This window comes from Papio anubis, chromosome 1 (assembly GCF_008728515.1).
Source record: "Papio anubis isolate 15944 chromosome 1, Panubis1.0, whole genome shotgun sequence".
NCBI classification, from domain to species: domain Eukaryota; kingdom Metazoa; phylum Chordata; class Mammalia; order Primates; family Cercopithecidae; genus Papio; species Papio anubis.
Window position 1 is genome coordinate 202,517,487 of NC_044976.1, and position 24,698 is coordinate 202,542,184.

Consider the following 24,698-nt stretch of genomic DNA (forward strand, 5'->3'; position numbering starts at 1 on the left):
CCATAGAATATAAGAAAGAACGGGCATTACACTGTTCTTTATTAAACTTACAGTCCATGCCTCAGTCCCCACCTCCCTGACCTACCTCTTGTGTTTTCCGTGCGCAGTGTTGAATCCATTCTAGATAAACATTGCAGAAGCTAGCTCGTGTGATCCCCTGGAGACACGGGACGTAGTCATCATCAATGTTAATGTTGAACATTGCAAGGTCACGCTCAATGTAATGCCACTTGGCAAAGGGTTGCAGGGACTTCAGAAGTGACTCATTTTTGATCCAGGAGAGGAGTTTGGGAGACGTTACCATATAGTATATTATACTCTGCAGAGAAAAAGCAAGGTTTTGAGCCCTTACAGCTATTCTAAAGCCAGGAAGATTTTATTTATTAATTTAATCTTAGAAAGTAAATCAACCTCAGGAAAGTAAGAGACATGAAATCCCTACATGTGGTGTCATTTGTATTTTCCGCTGGGTGTAATGCACAGAACTCATCTGAGACATTTCTAAAATGTCCTCTCTTCAGGGTTATCTTAGGGGAGAGGAAAGTGAGAAGAACGTAATGCTAACAGAATGGAACGGAACAGAATTTCTGTGATGAGGAAGATGGCAGTCAGCCCCGTCCCTTCTGAGAGAAGCACGCAGAAGCACCGTTTGCTGGGGTTGCTGTAGGCTTCGGTGGGTCCTAGACTAGGCTGACTCAGCTTAGAGACTGGGATAGACCTTCCTCCAGAGCCTTAACAAAAGAGTATTTAATGAACTAAAACAACAGGGTTTTCAGTTTGTTTGTTTGTTTTTTGAGATAGCAGTGTCTCTCTCTGATGTCCAGGCTGAAGTGCAATGGCACAGTCGTGGCTCACTGAAGCCTTGAACTCCTGAGCTCAAGCAATCCTCCTGCCTCAGCCTCTAGAGTAACTAGGGCTACGGGTACAAGCCACCATGTCCGGCTAATATTTTAGTTTTTATTTTTGTAGAGACAGAGTCTTGTTGCCCAGTCTGGTCTTGAACCCCTGCCTCAGCCTCCCAAAGTGCGAGGATTACAGGTGTGATCCACTGTGCCCAGTCAAAACAACACAGTTCTTATGGAAAGTATTGACGATGTGAAATTGTTGTCACCTTCACACACTTAATCCTGAGCACCCAGACAGTGGACATCTGTGATATGTTCACAAGTAACCCATGTTTCCTTCTTAATCAGACACTGTACTTATGAGTCCCACTTGGGGAAAATGCCTCCCTTGGGCTTGATTATTCTGAGTAACAGCTTTGTGGAAAGCCATTTTGTAGTTTTTGAATAAATTCCTCCATCAAAAAGGCTAGCACCTGGCCTCAAGAAATAGAAATGGGACAGAGGAAATGAAAATCCAAGCCTGATAGCTTGGATCAGGGTGTGCTGCTGCGGAGTCCCTGCCAGCACGCACCGCCTCTGCTGCTCCATTATAACAGAAAAATGCAGGTGGTGCTTGGGGCTATTGAGACTGAGGGGCACCCCTGGAACGAGGCTGCACATCTCATCGTGAAATCATGAGGGGCTGGAGGGCTCACAGTGTTTGATGCAAGGAGGCAGGGATGTGTGCTCCTGTTATAAACAAACGCTTAATTGATGCTCTTCTCTGTTTATAAAAACATATTCTTTTTAAATGAGAAAGCAGAAAACGAATATTGGGTGGATGGAAACAAAGTCTTCAGTGACTGACACCTGTAAGTAGAGTGGGCTGAGAAACCCTTTTCTAGGGGAGCCCCCACCCTCCCTCTCTGGCTCTTCCCTCCGTCTGGCTGGGAAATAAAACCCAGAGCTCAAGGCCTCAGGTTACTTGGGTATCTGGTTTCAAGGTTTTTTTTTAGGACTTCAGCAGGTGAACAGACAGTCTTTGATTTCCACTAAACAACTGCAAACACATGACTTAGGCTCTCTGCTGTGAGGACCAAGGACAGCCTGGACTTTGGGGAGGTTCATCTGTGGTTCATGGCTTATGCTCTTCCTTCTTTTGGGCACATCTTCTATTACACTCCACAGTCTACCTGTCCCAAAAATGAGGAAGTGGAAAAATGAAATCTGCAGATAATAACTAGAATTCAGTGGCGTGCCTGTTCTCCCATCCTCTGTAACACCCCGCGATAACCATCCCAGCCTCAGGGAGGCCTTCGACATAAGGAGGAAGGAAGAGAGGGAGTGATGGAGGAAGAGGTCAAGGAAGCTGAAGGCAGAGGTGGGAAAGAAAGACATGCTAATGATGTCCACGTTGCATGGCTGTGCTGAGGTTTAGAATGAGACAATGTATATGAGGAACTTAGCACATGGCCTGGCCCGTTGATATGTGTATAGGTGGAAAAACAGTCATGTCTTTGACATCTGTGACTTACCTACCCAGCAAGCAGGATGAGCGTGGGACTCAGAGGGGAGGCAGGCAGTGGCAGCAGTAGCAGTAGCCCAGGAGAGGTTGAGGCAGAGGGGCGAGGGAACGGGGATGGCATTAGGGGACAGGAGACCCGTTGTGTCTGTGGTGGTCACCAGAGTGCACATCTGATATTCACAAATAGAAACTTTGAATCTGGAGGGTTTTCTCTTGTCTCCTTGCTGGCTGGATCATTTAAAGACAGTTTAAGTCGTCGGCCCAAAGTTGCAAGCAAAAGAGAGTAACGATGCCCATGTCCACGAGCACCGCTTCTCAGCTGAGCGTTACAAAGGGAAGAAAGAAATTTGGTTTCTCTAAATATCTAGCTCTAGTGAACATCTGGTCTAGTTTTTCCCCAATATGGCCTAATCACATACCAGATAGGAATAACAAACAAAGACTGAAAGACAAAAGTGTATGTTTTCATTCATTGCTAGGGAGGAATTAACCCCACAATCGATGAAGTCAGAATAGTTAATGAGGACTTTGAATTCCAGAGGTTAACACTTCCTCCTCTCCGTCTGGCAAAACCCTGCAGTGCTGACTTCAGAACAGAACCCAGCTTGATGCTCAGCTTTCTAAATCACTGCACTGACACTTCTCACCAGGAGAAAACAGAACCACCCCAAATGCTTACAAGTCATACCCTATCTCCATTTAATTTAGGCAGAACTTCTGTCATGGAGACATAGTCAATGAACACTGTAAAATCTTTCAGAATCTGTCAGGAGGAAGTGGATACAACACTAAGTAAAACTGATAAGTTGGGGCACTGACAATGAATTGATGTGGTAAACCTAGACTGTGCTGAAGGCAGGGCCCCTCTGAATAAATTCATGATATCTGGCTCCTCCAGCAGGGATTCTCCTGGTTCCTCATTTTAATTGTAGATCGGCATATTCTTTCAGACAACTCATTCTAGGAAGGGGGGCCTGGCAGGCAAACCAACCTGTCGGGCTGTTCCCGCCTCATTCTGCAAGGCCAGTGATAAGCAGGTCTCCTTTCTAAAAGAACTGCCTGGAAACAATGGCAGCAGGAGAGCCAGGCCCACACAGAAAGCGGCAGATTCCTTGACTGCTAAGAGGGTTTTAAACACTAATAAATTGAAGAGAGATGGAGGAGGCACGAGGGAAAACCTCAAGTCGCCAGGAAGGAAATGATTTCAAATATATTCATAGAGGGTGGGGGAACTGACCCAGTTTATTAGGATATTTTTAAAAAATCCTTTTGTAGTAAAGGAATTATTTCAAATTTTTCTTCCTTTTAATTTGCCTTTCCAGTAAGAAAATAATAAAGGAATGAAATCAAACTCTTGAAACTTTAAGTAATTCAGAGCTACAAAGGCAACTTTGTTCACCCAGCAACCATACCAAAGAAGAAAATAATTTTTTTTAACCCCAAAATGCTGTTTCTTCTGTTCTAATAGGCAGTTAGCCCTCCTGAAATTTCCCTTAAGTAGCTGCAGCGGGGAATGAGTGCAGGTTCTGAGCCACCCCTTGCTGAATGGCAGGAAAGCACTGAGTCCTGTATTTGGAGGCAACCTCGCAGGATAGGCCCGGCAGTACCAAAGTGAATTAAACATGAGGGCACCGTGAGGCACCATCTGCCCAAAAATCTCAGCCCCATCCTGAGTGCTGACTTGGGAGTTAAGAAAATTCTTGTTTCTGTGGGGCACAATGATGTCTGTAGTAGCTCCAAAGCCTAGTTGTATATCAAATCACTTAGGAAACTTATTAAACAATATAAGTCCTTGTGTCCCAGGAGGTGAAGGTTGCAATGAGCCGAGATCACGCCATTGCACTCCAGTCTGGGCAATAGAGTGAGGCTCCGTCTCAAAAAAAAAAGTCCTTGGGTCCCAGCCCAGGCCCATGACATTTGAATGTGTGGGTAGGACATGGGGATGTGTAATTATCCAGCTCACGAGGGAGGAGGGGAGTCTGTTCCAGGTTTGCCCTGGCTCTGGCTTGTGAGAGGCGCCATGATAGGTAGTATACCCGTGCACTGCCTGTCTCTCCTAGCCTACCTACAACTCCCATTTTGCCTTCACTCTCCTTTCTTAAAAAACAGAGTGGAAGGCATTGTTTCCCCACAAGCCAGCTATTACCCAGCAGGTTCTGGGGGGCCCTCTTGAGCCCCCTTCCATTTGCACATGATCCTGGATTTGTCCAATGGCAAACTGTCATCTTAGAAATCATCTAGGGGACTGGGAGGCACATTTCCAGCAGTTAGGAAAAAGAAAGGTGAGTATCAACTAGCCATCCAAGGAAAGAAGGCATCAAAAAGCTGGTCCAGTCATGGAACCCCCAAGGCCTCTGTAAAAACCAACAGGGTTAGTCCAGGGAGGATGGACCGAGACAGGGCATCTCACTGTCACTACTCCTCCCTTCTCTCCCACTCACGGTGATCTGCTGGCCCCATGGTGATGGGTCGGGCCTGTCCACATGTCTGGTTCATGGAAAGACAGGGATGTGGCTCAATATTGAACCCCGTTCCCACCACCTGTGCCTGTAGCAAGCCACCAGACCCTTGCCTGAATTAGGATCTCTTCTGTCCAGACTGTATGGCCCAGACTCCAAATCTATGTTCCCTGGAACCTTTGTTCATTTAGTACAAAAAAACAAATTGGGCCATGCAATATATAGGTCATCAAACAGAGCTCTGAGGACCCAAAGAGGACTCAAGTGTGGCTTCTCTGTTTAGGGAATTACCATAAAGTGAAGCAGAAAAGGTTTGCAGAGGAAGGGGCGGTGAATGTCGGCCATGGCCCTGAAGGGCAGGAAAGCACTGGGCAGCCAGCTGGTGAGGAAGAGCTGTTGGAACTGAGGTTGGAGGAGAAGGTGCGGGCATGTGGGAGGGAGAGGAGGGTCCCTACAGGAGGAGTGAACAGTGTGCAAGCGTGTGGGGCAGGGAGCACAGGTAGTGTGTGCACAGTGTGTACACAAAACAGTGAGAGATGGGGGAAGAGGGGTGGGAAACACAGCCAGTAGCAACAGTGGAGTTCTCAGGGTAGCAGATGAAAGAGTCTAGTCTAATTCTTGAGGCAACAGGAAGATGTCAACTCCAGGGCTTATCTACACGGCCTGTCCAGACCTACACTGTTAGTCCTTGCTGCCCCCTTCCAGCCACTTGCTTCACTGGCCTGTGAGTCCTCTTGTTTACTCAGTCCCTGGATCTAGCTGTTCATGCAACCACCCCATCCTGCCTCCTGAAAACGAAAGGAAATACTCAAGCGACACTTTCCTTGTTGAGGGAGAAAACAGAGATGGCTAGTTACCATTGATCATCTGCTTTCTCCTTCTTCCGTGAAGGTACAATTTCATTCTGGGCTCATGGCCGCCCAAAGTACACTTTGCAGACCCTCTTCCAGGTGGCATGTGACAATGTTCCGGCTGACAGGATACAGTGGGGAGGATGCTGTAGCAGCTTCCTAGAACCTCTTTAACAGACACCTGGTGCGTGCCCTTGGTCTTCATTTTCTGTGTCCTTTCCTCTATCCCTTAAAGCCTGTAACTTAAATTGTGGAACTGAAATTTTGGAAGATGGTTGATGATCAACCATCTCAAAGTCCGAGAGAAATAAGCCTCTAACATGCATGCCACTCTTATTTCATGGCTCACTGCCAAATCGAACACAACTGGTATATTGAGTTTGCCTAGAGTTTAGAAACAGAAGATAGGCCATAACTCCCTGGTAGGCTTCCCAAATCTTCCCCCATTTACATTAGGTTGGACAAAACATGTGTAGTTTTGTATGAAATTTGAATATAATGTTTTGCATCTCTAGCACACACAAAGATGGCAAGCACAAACGGCTAAATCTGTTGTAAATATGCTGCCACAGAAAAGGGTTTTGCAAACATTTTGTGTAGCAATCACCTAGGCGGATGAGATCTAAGAGTTACTTACCCCCTGACTATCTTCTGTTTCCACGTAGCTTCAGCAGCTATTGTGGATTTTGGGAATCCCCATTACCCAGGCTGGAGTGCAGTGGTGCAATCACAGCCCACTGCAGCCTCAAACTCTTAGACTCAGGCAATTCTCCTGCCTCGGCCTCCTGAGAAGCTGGGACTACAGGTGTGCACCCCATATCTAGCTAATTTTTCTTTTTTTTGTTGTAGAGATGGGGTCTTATTATGTTGCCTAGGCTGGTCTTGGACTCCTGGGCTCAAACAATCCTGCTGCTGCCTTGGCCTCCCAAAGCTCTGGGATTACAGGCGTGAGCCACCATGCCTGAATTTATTCCAAATTTCTCAATGCCCTTTGTTTGTTAGCTGGTTAAAACTTTAGGTGCCATGTTATCTTTTCATTCTGTGTTTCCTCATTTCTGCTGGACCACCTGCCTCAGCACGCTGGCAGGGGCCTTTGTGGTCTCCGATGGATGAGCTTCCTCTTTTTGAATAGCATTAAGATGTGACGCATACCTGTGGGCCATCCAGGACTTCCACCATGCCAAGTCCCCCCAGACCTCCAGCACAGGACCCCCAGCAAAGATCTCCTCCGCCACACGGCCCTCGCCTGCCCCTTCCCCTTCGGAAAACACCTCAGCCCCGATGAACACTACACATCCTCAGGCAGGTCCCACACTTGTTTTCCAGGAGACTTACTCCAAACTGCCATGATTTCTGAGGTTGAATACAGATTGGGCAGAGGTAGGCACTGAGCAACTGAAAAAATATGTTATTCTCCATGTGAGTTAGGAGGAAAGGCTGTCACAGCCAATTCTGACTGGATGGTTTAGCTACTTTTTGAGTTCTCCTTACGAACTTAAAATATAATTCTGGTTCTAAAGTGGACACTGTGCAGAGCATCTAATCTGACTCTTATAACTCAAACATGGAGGCTATTAAATATCCTAGTTCTAGGATATTTAAATTTGTCCTCATCATCAGGACAAGCAAATCATGCTGTGCTGGAAGAGACAAAGAAAACCTAGATAAGAAAACAAACTGCCTATTGGTGCCTAAGCTTAGGATATGACCAGGGCACAAATCTCAGGTTAAGGCAAAGCCCTCTAGGACTTTTCCAAAAGTGACAGTTCCCCAGATGGCTGGGCTTCCGATTCGGAAGCTGAGGATGAGAGGCTCAAAATTTAGTTTTCGACAGAGCTCTTTCGGAGCTTCCTGTGCCATCCTAGCATTTCTGCCTTAGACAGGTGTTTGGGAAACAGAGCAATACCTTGATGTAGTAGCGGATGAGGATCCTTCGGAGGTCAAACACCTGCAGCATGGTGGCCGCGTTGTTGTCCAGGATGCTGTAGCCCTCCAGGATGTACTGGGTCCGCGTGATTTCCCAGGTGAGCCAGCGGAGGTGAAAGGCAGCATTGCAGGACAGCAGGTGGGGCAAGTGGCCTGGTTTGCAGCAGCAGCAGCCTCTGTCATCCTCATCGCCCTCCATGATGGCTTCCACCTCCCTCTGCTGGCAGTAGGTTCCTGGCCGAGCACAAACATGAAGGAAGTTTGATGAGAACGCATGCTAGAATGTTCGCTTCAATGGATTTCCCCATGGCTTCATCAGAAGGGAAGAGGCTGAAGGGAGTCGAGGAATCAGGAAATTTGTTTATTCTCAAATAAGTCCCCCAAAGAAGTCATAATTCTCATAATCATGAACTCTCTTATTCACGCACATTCATTCTGAGTCTTTGTAGAAAATATATTTAAACCATTTAAAAATGTTTATGGAGCTATGAGCTAAATGTCAACACAGAAGAACATCATTTCAGTGGGAGGCAGTAGTTGACAAACAGGTTTTGAAAACGGTAGTACATACTAGCTACTTGACTTTAGTCCATTTATTTAACTGGTGCAAGCTTGTTTCCTCATCTGTAAAATAGGCTATTGTAAAGATGAAATCAAATGGCATATGCAAAGTGATTAGTCACCACACAAAAATGGTAGTTGTTCCTATTATTTTTACTAGATTGTGAGCTCCCTAAGGGCAATGCCTGGCAGGTAGAAATTCAGTAAACACACAAACAAATAAATAAATTGATGAGCTAGTGAATAATTTATTCACCAAATATTGAGTGTACCCAATGCACTGTGAATACAGTAATGAAAAAAATATATAAAATCCCTATCCTTGTATAGCTTATCAGTTTAAGTTAAAGAAGACAGGCAAAAAAATAATAAAGCAAAAAAAGGACTGGAATGACAGGGTGGGAATAACTATTTTAAATAGGGGGTCAGAGAAGGCCTCCCTGGGATGTCTGAGTAGAGAGCTGAAGGAGGTCGGGGGGAACTCAGCGCAGATAACTGAGAGAAGGGTTTTACAGGCAGACAGAAGATCATATCCAAGGCCTTGGGGTGGGAACATACTTATTATATGTTCCAGAGCAGCAAGAAAGTCTATAGTAGAGGGCACAAGTGGGAAAGCAGTAAATGAAGCAGAGAGATAGCTAGGGGCAGATCCTACTTAAAATGAGTTAGAGGAACAGTTGGATGGCTTTAGCTTAAAAGAAATGTAGTCTGGCTTATGTCTTAGGAGGACCACTCTGGCTTGCTGCCCAGAGAAAGGACTGTCGAGGGAACAAGAGTGGGAGCCAGGGCATCAGTTGTGAAGCTGTTAGTTAACCCAGATGGGAGAGAATGATGACTTGGTCCTGGGTGGTTGGAGGAAGTGGTGAGAAATGATAAGATTCTGGATATATCTGAAAGCAGTCTGATGAGATTTGTTGACGAATTTAGACATGGGATATTGAAAAGATGAGAAAAGAATGATGCTCAGGTTTCTGTCCTGAGCAGGATGAAGAATGAAATTACTATTTACAGAGGAGAAGAAGATTGCAGGAGGACCAGCCTTTGGGTAGGAGTGAAGGGAAGATCAGGGATTTACGTTTACATATGTTAAGTTTTAAGTGCCTAATATATAAAAATGGAGATGTCAGGGAGGCAGCTGAATTAAGGAATCTGGAGCTCAGGGGACAAGTCCTGGCTAGAGATTTATAAAATCTAGGAGAATTATTAGCATGTAGGGGCTATTTCAAATCACCTATATGCTAGCAAGAAAGTGTACAGAGAGCATGGAGAAGAGGTCTGAGAAGTAAACTCTAAGCATTCCAACATTTAAAAGTTGGACAGGTGAAGAGATCCCAATAAAGTGATAGAACAGAAATGGCAAGTAAGTTAGAAAGAAAACCAGGAAGTCCCAAAAGACAAGTGAAAAAAGAGTTTAAAGGAAGAGGGAACATCAGTTCCATCAAATGATGCTTACAGGTCAAATTACATGAAGAATTAACTGTTAGATTTGGCAGTATGGAGGTGTACGGTGATCTTTGCAAGACAGGTTGTGGGGGAATGGTGGGGGAGGGGTAGTCTCATGAGAGTGAATTCAAGAAATAACGGGAGGGGAAGAAGCAGAGACGGTGAATGTAGGCAACAATTTCTAGAAGTTTAAAAAATCTTTTTGACTTTATTATCTTTCTTGGCACCTTATTGCACAGGCTATGATCTCCTGTATGCTGCTGAGTAGAAGTGGTGAAAGTTGGCATTCTTGATTTTTCCAAAGAAGCATCATTTAGTTTCATTAATTTTCCTCTATTGTTTCTCTATTTTCTAGAGAAACCATAGACGTCCAACTCTTATCTTTAAAATTTTCTTCCTTTTACTTGCTTTGGATTTACCATCATCAGTTTTTTCTAGTATGAGGTGAAAACTTATGTCAGGGGTCACTAACTTTTTTCTGTAAAGGGCCAGAGAGTAAATATTTTAAGCTTTGTGGGCCACATATGGTCTCCGTTGCAGCTGCCTCTCTTCCTCCTTCTGCTTCGCTTTCTCTTCCCCTTCCCCTCTTCCTTTTAAAAATGTAAAAGCCATTGTAAGCTCACGAACCCTAGTTTGCCAAACCCTGGCTCACATCTCGATTTTAAACCTTTCTTCTTTGCTAATATAAACGTTTACAGCTGTATATTTCTCTCAATACATTGCTTCAGTTACATCCCACGTGTTTTTTTATATGCTGTGTTTTGTTTTCATTCAATTCAGTTATTTTGTGATTAACTTAGTTATTTCTTTTTTGACTCATGAGTTTAGAAGCGTGTTGCTTATTTTCCAAATATTGGGGAATTTTTATGATGCAAATTTTTGTAAGTTTCAAGTTTAATTCCAGTGTTACTGGAGAATGAACACTTATTTTTTCCATCTCTTGAAATTTATTGAGTGTTATTTGATGGCTTAGCACATGGCCTATTTAGGTGAATGTTTCAAGTGCTCTTGAAAATATCTGTATTCTGCTGTTGCTACGTGAAGTGTTCCATAAATGTCAATTAGTTTCAAATGATTGACAGTATCATTCAAACATTCTAGATGCTAATATTTTTGTGTGCATTTTCTATCATTTACTGAAGGTATAGTGTTGATGTGTTCAATGATAGTTGTAGATTTTTCTGTTTTTACTTTTAATTCAGTCAGTTTTTGCTTCTTGTAGTTCTATTACTAGGTATATGCACATTTAGGACTGTTATGTCTTCTTGATGAATTAACTCTTCAATTATTATGAAATATCTTTCTTTAATGTGGTGATACACCTCATCTTGAAGTCTGATATTAATAAAGCTAATCCAGGTTTCCTATAGTTAGTGTTTGTAAGGAATATAATTTTCTATCTTTTTATTTTTAAATAGCACAAAGCAAAATAGGTGTGAGGGTTCCTAAGACTCTCCAGATCTTTATAGTTAAAACATCTCTTGTAAACAGCATGTAGTTAGGACTTGCTTTTTTATCTAGTCTGATGATCTCCAATTTTTAATTATAGCAATTAATCCATTTACACGTAATGTGGTTATTTATATGACTGAGTGAAAGTCTACTATTTTTTTTTAAAAAGTACTCAAATGTCAACTTTATTGTTTCTATATAAACACCTTTTTGTACTGAAAACTGTAAAAATAAGTTTGCTGTGATTGCAATCCAAATTTTTGAAAGCCAGAAAATCTAGTTATTATGCTATAGCCAAACTACCTAATGCTGTCTTTATCCACAAGTAACTTTGCTTCAGTTTCTTGATGTTGGGTTTCATCTCACTGACTTTGGGCTTCTAAGACACATGGGAATACTTATATCATCTCTGGGTCAAATCAAACAGTAGAGCTAAAGTTATTCACATACATTCAAATTACACAGATCCCTTACAAATTACTAGTATCATAGTAGGAAGAAAAAGATACAAGAAGAAAAACACATCTTAGAACTCATTAATATTATTGGTGTATAGTCTATACTAGCATAGCGTACCTTTCACAACCTGCTATATAAAATTACCAGCAAGAAGAAAAAGGTGCAAGAATAAGTTTTATGGCTGAAGTGGCTTGGTGTCATAATTCCCTATTCTAGCATTCTCAGAAGGATCCCATCCATTGGACACGCAGAAACTGCAGGGACATTTGAACGGCCTTGATTCCTTCTTAACTCCCTTAAGCCCAGTGTTTGTTAGTATTCTTTCATGCATACCAACTCTGCCGAGTAACATGTATCTGAATCTTGCCATCCTTTCTCTCTGCACAGACAACAATGTTCTTACTCTTCTCCTCCTGTAAAGCAAGTCATCTCTGATTTCCCTGAGGATTGTTGCTCTTGCAGCAATTCCATCTATCACTCGATGGAGTGAATCTTCTGGTAGAGGGGAAGGGGATTCGTTACTAGTGTTGATAGTTAAGTTACTAACGTTCTTTATCAACATCTCGAAGCAGATTTCAGAGGCCCCTGAATCGTCCCGAGAATTTTCTTCGGTCAGCATTTGTGAAGACTCCGGGATGGAGGTTGGATTAAACTGCTGTGATGGGTCCATCTGCGTCTTGAACAACACTAAGCTTCTCCTGGATCTTTGAAACCAAGCAGAAACTGATGACTGACCCTCAAATTGCTACAAGGTAGCCCGGAAAGAGGCTGAAAACCAGAGCTCCAACGAATGGTCAAAGAACTGATGTAAAATATAGGACCGGCTTCCTCTTAAAATACAGATAAGCCAGTCTTCCAGGATATTTGAATGTTAATAATCCAATGATTAGAGGATTAAGGGATCCAAATGATTAAAGGTTAATGGGCGTAGTTTAGACTAGTAGGGTAGTTCTTCATCTGCTTTGCATTAAAATAATATGTCCTATGTCATATCTGCTAGAAAAATTTATAAAACGCCTCTCTTTTGTTGTGAAAGTCTACTATTTTCCTATTTGTTTTTATTTTTCCAACTTTTAAAATTTGTATTCTTTCTAGTCTTTTTTTTTTTTTTTTTTTTAGATGGAGTCTCGCTCTGTCACCCAGGCTGGAGTGCAATGGTGAGATCTTGGCTCACAGCAACCTCCGCTTCCCAGGTTCAAGCCATCCTCCTGCCTCAGCCCCCCAAGTAGCTGGGATTACAGGCGCCCACCACCAGATCTGGCTAATTTTTCATATTTTTAGTAGAGATGGGCTTTTACCCTATTGGCCAGGCTGGTCTTGAACTCCTGACCTCATGATCCACCCGCCTTGGCCTCCCAAAGTGCTGGGATTACAGGTGTGAGCCACTGCACCCGGCCCGGTCATTATTTTTTAATTGAGCAACTTTGGGTATTTTATTTTTTATTCTCAGTCAGTTTTTTAGCCATACCTCTTTTATTTTTTGCAGTTTCTCTAAGGGTTATAATGTGTGTTTTATCTTATCACAATCTACTATGAATCAATTTCATGAGTCCTCCAATGATGTAAGACATTACAATGGAATATTTATCCTCTCATGTTATTTGCATTATTGTTGTCAAACATTTTACTTTGACATGTAATTTAAACCCAATGATACATTCTTATCATTTTTTGCTTAATCAATTCTAAAAGATTTTAAAAAGAAAATTATCTTTGCTCACATATTTGCCATTTCTCACAATCTTCATTCTTTTGTGTAGAATCGATTCTTCATCTAATATTGTTTTTTAGCCTGAAGAACGCTTTTAATGTTTCTTACAGTGCATGTCAGTTGGTGATTATCTCAGCTTTTTTAAATCTGAAAATATTTTAATTTTGTCTTTATTCTTGAAGAATATTTTTCCTAGATGTAGAATTATGAGTTGATAGTTTTTGTTTTTGATTTTTCTTTATGCACTTAAAAAATTATTCCATTGTTTTCTGGCTTGCATTATTTCTTTTGATAAGTCAGAGAAAATTCACACTGTTGGTTCTCTCTTAATGTATGTTTGTTTTTAAACTCTCTCATGCTCTTGGTAAGATGATGATTACAAATCTCACATGCGCTTATAATTTTTCACCTTTAATTTTCAGAAATTTGATTATTACACATTTAGGTTTGGCTTTCTTTGTGTTTGTCTTGCTTGAGATGTATTGAGATCCTGGGATCTATGGAGTGACATTTTTCATCAAGTAAAAAAATTTGGATAATATGTCTTCAGTTGCTTTTCCACCCCTATTTCACACTTCTCCATTTAGGACTCGAATTACACATATGTTAGAATACTTGATATTGTTTCACAAGATATTGGGTCTCTATAGTTTTCTTTAGTCTTTTCATTATTTGCATCAGATTGGATAGTCTCTATAGCCTTGAGTTCATTGATCTTTTCTGTTGTTGTTGTTAAGCCCATTTACTGAATTTTTTATTTCAGATATTGTATTTTTTATCAGTTCTAGAATTTTAAGTTTTTGGTGTACTTTTCCTCTCTATTAATATTCTCCATATGTTCATTCATTATGATCATTTTTCCTTTGAAATCCTAAACATAGGATTACCTGGTGGAAACTTTTTTTCTGTTAACTCTAAAATCTTTGAGTGTGTGTCTATTTATAGTTTCATTTTCCTGGTTATGAGTCCCTTTTTTCTGCTTCTCTGCATATCTAGAAACTCTTGTTATATGCTAGATATCATTGATGTTATAGTCCTGGCAGTGTGAACTTTTTGTCTTCCTTTTTAAAAGAGCCATGTTCTGTCAGGTAGTTAATTTATTTGCCCATCAGGTTATCAGCTTGATCCTTTTAAAGCTTGTTTTAAATCTTTGGCTGGGAAGGTCCAGAGTAGTCCTTGTTCTAGGGTGATAATATCTCTACTCCTAAAGCCTGGTCTTTTGGGGGTCTCAAATGAATGCCCAAGATGTTCAACAAGGTGTCCTCACTAGCTATTTGGAGCCTCTACATTTCTCAGCACTGCATAGCCTACATAATCTTTGTTTATATCACATCATTCCAGTTACCATTCTGTGTCAGGCTATGCCTACACAAGAGCAGGTTAATATCCATCTGATCATGAAAGGGGATCTCCATGCAGATTTCTGCAGCTCCTCTTTGCAATTCACTCCTGTCTGGTACTCTGACCTACAAAGTCCAAATACTTCAGTAGCCCAGGACTCAGATTCTATCCCCCTAGTTCAATAAGACCACAGTGCTTTGTTTGGGCTCCAGCTTCCTATACTGTGAACAAGAAAGCACCTCTAGAAAGAAAGTGGAGGCAGTTATGAAGCTCATTTTGTGTATTTCCTTTCTCTCAATGATAAGGGCCCTGAACTGCCTGTTGTCCAATATCTGCAAAGTATTGGTTAATGTAATTTTTCAGTTTTATAATTGTTTATGATAGTAAGAATATTTCAGTACTGGTTATTCAGTCATGGCCAAAAGAATGTCTTTGAATCTTTCTACATGTCTTTGGAGACTTAATTGAAACACAAAACATTTCGCTTCACCCACTCCCACCCCTATTCATCATTCACTTTTTCTGGGATCTCATATCATTATTCACAGTGTCTGGTAATTAGTAGGTGCTAACAAAGTTATTGATGCAATGATTGAATGGACAAATAAAACAGTTCTTCTCCAGATCTCTGTCTGAACAGGCACCAGTTGACGAACTCCACAGCTGTATATTGTATTGCCTTACATATGGTGGCAGAGAAAGAAAGGCTATGTTTAGACCAAGCCTCTATATAGAACGTAGGAGTAAGATGACCATAATATGCCAGAGATGGAAAACTACAACCTTCAAATCATAATGCACATTCAGAGCTATTAGGATAGCAGTCTATGAAATAGGAGTCCAGGTCAGGAAGGGGAAAAGCCAAGCAGGCTGCATACATAAAAAGGGAGACAGTTAAAGCCTGATCCCAAATCTTCGGATTCCATTTGTCTTTCTGCCAGACCTCCTCGCTTTGGCTCTTGGCTGAAAGCATTCTTTTTTTTTTTTTTAAACATTTCAAGGGTCTCTTAACTCATTCTACAATACAAAGCGTTTCTTCCCTCTGGTGAAGATGTATGGAAATGCATACTGGACTATAAACAGTGGGGCATCCAGAGAGTAATGACCACCATAACCTGACCGCTCTGCACACTGGGACTCTCGGACTGCAGACCCTAGGCTCCGGGGGGTGGAGGGGTCTCAATCTGCCACAGTGACACCCTAACACTGGCTTGCTATACATTAATAACAATTTAGGAAGAAATTATCTTCCAGTGGAGGAAATAAGACCGTTTTCTTTCTGTCTTTTCTTTTTCTTTTTCTTTTTTTTTTTGAGATGGAGTTTCACTCTTGTTGCCCAGGCTGGAATGCAATGGCGCGATCTTGGCTCACTGCAACCTCCTCCACCTCCTGGTCTAAGCAATTCTGCTTCCAGCCTCCCAAGTGAAGCTGGGATTACAGGCATGCCTCGGCCACTTGGCTAATTTTGTATTTTTGGTAGAGACGGGGGTTTATACTAAACCTCCGCACTGGTCAGGCTGGTCTTGAACCCCCAATCTCAGGTGATCCGCCCACCTTGGCCTCCCAAAGTGCTGGGATTACAGGTGTGAGCCACCACGCCCAGCTGACAGTTTTCAGAAATATATTACACAAGGAAAAAGCATAAAGGAGGATTTTCACTTGAAGAAATTAGCAAAACTGGTTTAACAGCAGACCTCAAAAATGTGCATTCCAATTTTCCCCTTCCTTATTCTTCTATCCTGTTCTACCATTTATCACATTGAGCTGAAAGCCAGGGCTTTTTTTTCCCCCCCTTTTCATTAAACTGGGAGAGCTGGTTACATGAGTATATGTGTGAGTCTGTGGTCTGTGTATGCATGCACATGTGTGTGTCTGTGTGTATGTGAGAAGATGGAGAATTCGAATTTCTTTTTTTTTTTTTTTGAGATGGAGTCTCGCTCTGTCACCCAGGCGGGAGTGCAGTGGCCGGATCTCAGCTCACTGCAAGCTCCGCCTCCCGGGTTCCCGCCATTCTCCTGCCTCAGCCTCCTCAGTAGCTGGGACTATAGGCGCTGCCACCGCGCCCGGCTAGTTTTTTTGTATTTTTTAAGTAGAGACGGGGTTTCACCGTGTTAGCCAGGATGGTCTCGATCTCCTGACCTCGTGATCCGCCCGTCTCGGCCTCCCAAAGTGCTGGGATTACAGGCGTGAGCCACCGTGCCCGGCCGAGAATTCGAATTTCTAACCATCTGAGTGAAACAGCACAGTAGACTATGAGGAACATGTGGGTGTCTCTAGATTGGTGAAAGGGCAGTTGAGGAAACAGTTTGCCATGAAGGATGGCTTAGACTTGACAGATACATCATAGCTGCCAACAGTTGAAAAGCTTGGTTCAGGTGAGTCTTGGATAATCTGCTCTTAGGAGTGAAAGAGTCACACTCAAGATCATATTAAAAAAAGAATATGAAAATAATAAAACCCAGTAATTTTGGAAAATGCACTAATTGTGTTGTCCAAATGTAAATGAAGGTCCATATTCTCAGGAAGACTCAGAAGGTTTGAAGCATATTCCCTCCAGAGGAAATGCTGAAGGTCAACCTGCCCACACAATGTGACCTTTCGCAGTCCTGGCAGAGATGAATGTCAAGCTGGCAAGGCTGTCTCTGTCTGGTATTTCCATCGAAACTGACTCTTGGCACCTTTAATTGTGGCTGTGTTTGCATTGTCACACCTTTGTCACACCTACCAATGCCAAGCCCAGACAGACTTATTTATTCCCACCTAATTTCAAGAAGGAATAAACTTAATCTAAAAGGTATACATAGTATGAAAGCAAGTGAAGAAATTTAAGTGCAAATCAGAGGTAAGACAAATACAAATACAGAAACAATGTCAAGGGTCCTAATTGCATTCTAGGATACCCAGTACATTTACTAATAGTGATCCACAGATTTCACTCCGGGCTTTCCAGAAGCCAATGTAGAAAGAAAACACAAATGGTTTCTTGTGTCTTTAAGGCAAAAACAAACTAATTCCTTGGAAGGATCATAGCTATTTCTGGCAAAGACACCAGAGAGATGATATCCCCAGGATCCTCATAAAGAGGACATTGTGCAATATGGTGAACAACATCCTTAATAACATTGCACAATAAGTGCAAGCACAAGGTTTGCCAGGCTGTTTTAATATTTCACAGTGCAGGATGCTAGAGTATGGTCGAAGTGCAATAAAGCAAAAGCATTTCTATAGGTAGTCAAAACAAGTCAGCCTTACATATGGGGCTCTCCAGAGGCCTGGCATCATCCAAGAGTAGATTCTAGAAATTCTTGAGGACTGGGAGAACTGGATACCTTTCAGGAAATCCTTGAGATGCATAATTTCTGCAATGGACTGAATGTTTGTGTCTCACCCAAATTAATGTATTGAAACCCTATCCTCCAAGGTGATAGTATTAAAAGGTGGGGCCGGCTGGGTGCAGTGGCTCACATCTGTAATCCCAGCACTTTGGGAGGCTGATGCAGGTGGATTATGAGGTCAAGAGATTGAGACCATCCTGGCCAACATGGTGAACTCCATCTTCACTAAAAATACAAAAATTAGCCAGGTGTGGTGGCAGGCACCTGTAGTAGCAGCTTCTTGGGAGGCTTCAGGCAGGAGAATGGCTTGAACCTGGGAAGCGGAGGTTGCAATGAGCCGAGATCGTGCCACTGCCCTCCAGCCTGGTAACAGAGCGAGGATCCGTCCCAAAAACAAACAAACAAACAAGAAGTTGGGGCCTTTGGGAAGTGATTGGGTTATGAGGGTGGGGCCCTCATGAATAAGAGTAGTGCCCTCAGGAGAATAGACATGAGAGAGCTTGCTCTCTCTCTGCTATGTGAGGACATTGCAGAAAGATGGCTGTCTGCAAACCAGGAAATGGGCCCTCACCAGTCACTAGATCTGCTGGCACCCAATCTTGGACTTCCCAGCCTCCAGAACTGTGAGAAATAAATGTTTGTTGTCTAAGCCGCCCAGTCTATGGTATAGTTGATGCAGCAGCCTGAACTAAGACAATTTCTCTCCATCTAGTTTTGACAATTCTTATGTATCGAGTTGCAGTGAATTTTAACATATTCTCTCTGAGAGGCACAGGATTGTAGCTAACTTGTGTGGCTGGTTGACACACCTGCCAAGATGGAGGCAAGGTTGGCATTCTCTTGGGAAAGTTGGGAACCGAAGAATGGTTGCCTGAACAGAAGGTCCAGCAACCAAAAATCAAACCAAAATATTCCCTTCTCTTACGTCCCAAAAGGCCTCATGAGAGGTACCTTCCTGGCTAGGAGGCCTGGGCCAGAGGACGGGATCCATAAAGAGTGGGAGAGTGGAAGGAAAGTTAGAGTTAGATCAAACTGGAGACATTTGAACCTAATTCTGTAAGTAACAGGCAGGTAAAAGAGATTTTCAAGTCCCAAGGAAACATGAGGACAGCTGTACTTAAGAAAATTCCCCTGAAGCTTCTGGGATTAAGAGGAACAGACCAGTGATGGGGAAACCAGCCACCCACAGTCTCATTTCAGGAACAAAGTGATAGGGACCAGAACTAGGGTGCAGGCTGTTTACCAAGAGATAAGAGGAAACATGTAGATAATGGGACTTCGAAGGGACGTTAAACATGGTCCCCTGCACCAGAAAAGCTGCTTTGAAAGAAAAGGTTGGGATGATTTACAACCTTCCAGTGAGAACACTGCGATTAAAGCCGAAATGCACAACACATTTTCAAGATTGGGCTTCTTGGTCCTTCAATTTCCCTTCTTAACTGATATGAGTACTTTGAGAAACAAATACGAGTTTTTGTTCCCAAAAATCAAATTGGATTCTACAAAAAGGAATCTAACTGGATTCATAAAAAAATCCAAAATTTCATCAATATGATTACATTTAAAACATTGTAAATGTTTAAAAATATGCTGAATATTTATTTTAGCTGAGTTTTAAAAGGATCATTGCCTTCATTAGCCACTGCAGCATGCCAGGCACTGGGCTGGTGTTCTGCATATACCTAGCAGTGAGGTGACCACAGAGGATGTTAGACAAGGGACAAAGCTCAAACCACCCATAGAGCACAATCAGACCCTAACTCACAAAGTGGACATTCTTAGACATAGGTAGAGCTTAGCCCGTGCTTTTCAAACTACAGATGGGACTTATAGGCACAAACGTTGGGATACTTATGTTGGATTATTAGAAAATGTATTTCCTTTTGTGGTCACATAAGGTTATTCCTGAATTGATCGGGGCTACAAAAAGGAGGAGACCATCAGATATGGCCATTGCTGAGCTCTGAGCAGTTCACTTCCACAGCCCTGAGTGCACATTACAAGCTGGGAACACAAGATGTGTGAGACAGGGCTCAGTCCCAGCGAGGTTCCTTGATAGCCCCTTCTAATATCCTCCTGCATGTACAGTGGTAGAGATATTAACAGGACGAGGGCCCCCGTAACATTTTTCTTAAAGCTGGAATTCTAAATTTATATTGCCTCTTGTCAGCTGGTTACATCAAGGGCTGCTTTGTGACCAAATGAAATAATGTCAAAAAAAAGACTTTAAAACGTTTTTGAATGATTGTCATTTTTAAGAAGGTCACAGTGGGATTCCCACCACCCTCCCTCCCTGCCCCACAAACTTCTCCTGCAGCTTCCATGTCATGGCAGGGAGGAACTTTCTCTGCTCCTCTTCTACCCACACTCATTTTCCAGGGACAGAATCCTAGAACATAAGCTTGAAGGAACATTCAGGTCATCTATTCCCATCCACCTGCTCTTAGAGGACATCTCTGTATTTGTGAGACCTCACTCTATTTAATTTGTGGAAAGAAAGAATTGTAAGAATTTTATATTTCAGGCTGGGCATGGTGGCTCATGCCTGTAATCTCAGCACTTTGGAAGGCTAAGGTGGGTGGATCACTTGAGGTCAGGATTTCAAGACCAGCCTGGCCAACATGGTGAAACTCCGTCTCTACTAAAAATACAAAAATTACCTAGGCGTGGTGGTGCACACCTGTATTCCCAGCTACTTGGGAGGCTGAGGCAGGAGAATCACTGGAACCCAGGAGGCAGAGGCTGCAGAGAGTTGAGATCGCACCACTGCACTCCAGCTTGGGCAACAGAGCAAGACTCCGTCTCAAATGAAAAAAAAAAAAAAAAAAAAGAATTTTATATTTCAAGGAGCCTCCTTTAAGGTCGCGCAATAGAAACAAAATTCATGTAGAGATTTTCTAGGTCTTAAAAGATTTATTTTTCTATCCATTGGATTATAGTTGCAAACTTAAAATTTCTTATTCCAGTTTTAAATACTAGAATTTCTAATAAATCAGCCCCTAGGGAGAGGTAAAAATGATTTTATTTACTCAACAAAGTAAATCAAGGGACAATCCTCTCAACTGCTGTTTAATTCTGATTCTGACGAATAGGGCTTCCCTGCCATAGCAAAGACTCACTTTTTGGAGGTTTCAGCTTCCCTGAAACCACCAGGGCCAGACACAGAAAGATTGAGTCTCTCTCTTTGGGAGACACTGTATGAGCCATGACTACTGCCATCATTACCATCACTAAGAAGCTGTCCTGGACACTTCCTATTCCCTAAGTGTTACACATTCACTTGGTAATCAATTCTGTTTAGATTAATCCAATCTTAAAGGCAGGGAAACAGAGTGCTAATAGTATAGTTACATGACTAAGGCCACAGACAAGAACCAAAACAACGAATAGGATCAGCTTGTTGAGCCACTGAATGAGTTCAGTTCTTTACTACCTTAGTGGCAACTTCTCCCCTAGTTCCAGTTTCTAGTCCTTCAGCAACACTGGACCTGTGTGTCTTTTAAATTTTATTTTATATTTTGTACAGACAGGGTCAGCCTCTGTCACCCAGGTTGGAGTGCACAGGTGCAATCATAGCTCACTGTATCCTCAAACTCCTGGGTTAAAGTCATTCTCCCACCTCAGCCTCTGGAGTAGCTGGGACCTCAGGCAGGCACAACCACACCTACCTAATTAATTTTCTTTTTCTTTTCTTTTCTTTTTTTTCTTTTTTCTCTTCTTTTTTTTTACAGATGGGGTCTCACTATGTTGCCCAGGCTGGTCTCAAACACCTGGCCTCATATAATCCTCCTTGGATTACAGACATGCACCACCGTGCTTGGCTTTCAGTGTCTTTTAAATGTGATACTGGGAACCTAGAAGTGTATTGGCCCAGTATGCAATAGAGAAAAAAGACAAAAGTAGGTTTGAATAATTTATAACTTGTTTGATTTTGTGAGCCTAGCACAGATTTTACATTGTAACAATTTTACAACCCAAGGAACTTCATATTCTTTAAGATCTGCCCATACGAATAAAATTTGTTCTGAGATCTGTCTGGCAAGCTAGATTTTAAATGTTTAAATTTAAACCTTTAAATGAAACAGCACTGGTTTTTCACAGAATTTCTATTTCACAACACTATGTATTTATGTGACACTTATCAATTTAAAAAGGAATGCTTCAGAGTATCTTATCTGATGTACACATCAACCTGGCTATGCAGACATAATTTCCAGGGCGCTGATTCTCAAAAGAGACTCGTCTTGTGGAAGGGTCTGCTCTTTTGAATTTTAAATCAGTATTCTTCTTTTATCACACACTGTCTAATGAGGCTTGACAAATTACAAGCCAAGGTTTCCTGAATTTATTTATTTTCAACCTGCTCATGGGAGAAAATGAAATTAACCAAATCACTAAGTACACATTGTAACTCACACTGGGCAGTTTAGAAGCATAAGAATAAGAAACTTTGAAATAGATGATAGTTATCTCTGTGAGTGATATGATTTCCCACTACTCCTGCCCCGTTTAAAGATGTGAAAACTAATGCACCCAACTCTACTCAGAAGAGTCCCTAGAATAAATATTCTAATTAAAGAATATTTAATTCAAAGTTGTATTATTTTCTTTTTCTCCCGTGAATTTATTTTTGAGTGCTGAATGTTAAGATATGCAGACCCTGTTCACGTTCAGCAAGAAGCCCTCTTTCTTCCCAGTTTCGCTATCTAGACAAACAGGACTTTGTCTCTCCTATTAACAGGTCACACAATTTGCAATGAAGAAAAATACGTGGTCAGGGATTCTGAATGGATAACTCATTATCGTATGGGCAAGTTTGGAACCAAGGGATTTGCCAGATTACTCAATTTATACAGACCTAAGAACTAAGCATTTGCTAATGATCTGAATGTTGTCATAGAGCAGAGAAAATTCTAGATAACTCCAAGATTAGTGGGAAAGCTATCCCTCTGTATGGATTAGCCAGCTAAGATAAAGGTTTGGGTTGGATTTGCTTTAGATAAGATTCAGTTACACAGATATTTTTAAATGTCCCCACAGGCCAGTGATTATGGGGTGTTAGCCAAACTATGAGATGGCTGATAACATTTCACACAGACAGAAACATAAATCCTATTTTTTGATATTTTCCAGACGTGGTGGTAATGTGTAGCTACATCCTGATAATTGTGCCTTTTGCTTTCAATGTTCATTCTACAAGAGCCATCTAGGTTTCATGACTTTAATTAAGTCTTGCAGAATGAACATTGAAAGCAAAATTGCTAAGACAGCCAATAATTCAAACAGCTGAGCTGCTAGAAGTGACCTACAAAGGTGCTACCACAATAGCCTTTAAGAATGAATTCTGGTAAAACCAACTTTTATTTGTTTAATTTCAACAACCAAAAATACTTTCTAAAATGGTTAATCATTTTTTTCTTTCATATTCTCTCCTTATTTAACCCACCTTCCTCCCTCTGTTCCTTCCCTCTCAAGCACCAGAGTCTACTGTACAGGCCGTGGACTTTGGGGTCAGTCACATCTAGGTGTTCATGCTCCTCTACCAGTGGTGACTGTGTGGCCGTGGGCACCTTACTTAAATTCATTCGCTCAGATTTCTCATGTCGACAGTTGGGTAATAGAACCTACTTACTTTATAGAGCTGTTATAAGGAATATTTTGATAATACAAATAAAGAACCTAATATGGTACCTGGCATGTACTTGGTGTTCAAGAAACTTGCAACTGTCTACCTTCTCATCCAACCAATATTTACTGGGCATCCTACCATGAGCCAGTCAATGCACTGGGGAGAGTTACGTGAAAAAGCCATGAAGTGCTGCTATAAAGACACATGCACACGTATGTTTACTGCGGCACTATTCACAATAGCAAAGACTTGGAATCAACCCAAATGTCCATCAGTGACAGACTGGATTAAGAAAATGTGGCACATATACACCATGGAATACTATGCAGCCATAAAAAAGGATGAGTTTGTGTCCTTTGTAGGGACATGGATGCAGCTGGAAACCATCATTCTCAGCAAACTATCGCAAGAACAGAAAACCAAACACCGCATGTTCTCACTCATAGGTGGGAACTGAACAATGAGATCACTTGGACTCGGGAAGGGGAACATCACACACTGGGGCCTATCATGGGGAGGGGGTAAGGGGGAGGGATTGCATTGGGAGTTATACCTGATGTAAATGACGAGTTGATGGGTGCTGACGAGTTGATGGGTGCAGCACACCAACATGGCACAAGTATACATATGTAACAAACCTGCACGTTATGCACATGTACCCTAGAACTTAAAGTATAATAATAATCAATCAATAAAAATAAATAAATAAATAAATAAAAAAGAAAAAAAGAAAAAAAAAAAAAAAGAAAAAGCCATGAAGCCCCGGCCTTTGAAGGGCTCACAGTCGAATGGAGTCTGACTTAGTTAATTTTTCATAGTACGCAGGAATAGAAAAACCTCAATGCATAAACTTTGTAAGGATATTGAAAACAAACTGGCTTTGGTTTTCAAATTATTATTTATTATGTTATTATCAAGAAAACATTTACTGATTGCCAACCATGTGGTCACATACCTGACACTAAGGACAAGGCCCTGACCTCAGAGATTCATGATCAACACAAACACTCAAACACAAATATAACTTTCATTACAACTTTATTTTAAATAAAAGAACAAAGTAATCTCTATTATTTTTTGTTTGAACTATTAGATGAGCAAAAACTGTAAATATTTGATTGATGGAAATGTAGAAAATATATACAAATGCTGTATCACTCATCACAAGGAAATACTGAGAAA

The 24,698-nt window shown here is 41.7% G+C and overlaps 1 protein-coding gene and 1 pseudogene across 3 annotated transcripts in view; both read right to left on the minus strand.

Moving 5' to 3' along the window:
- Nucleotides 1–24,698, minus strand: part of PCNX2 (pecanex 2) — a 304,697-nt gene that overhangs the window by 37,696 nt on the left and 242,303 nt on the right. For all 3 annotated transcript variants that reach the window (XM_021931429.2, XM_021931434.2, XM_017953734.3), the window contains exons 26-27: nt 7,566–7,819; nt 86–319 (exon numbers count right to left, since the gene is read on the minus strand). In XM_021931429.2, the coding sequence (XP_021787121.2) occupies nt 86–319; nt 7,566–7,819 (488 nt within the window). The remainder of the gene's footprint in view (nt 1–85; nt 320–7,565; nt 7,820–24,698) is intronic.
- LOC108583638 lies at nt 7,830–12,577 on the minus strand (annotated as a pseudogene).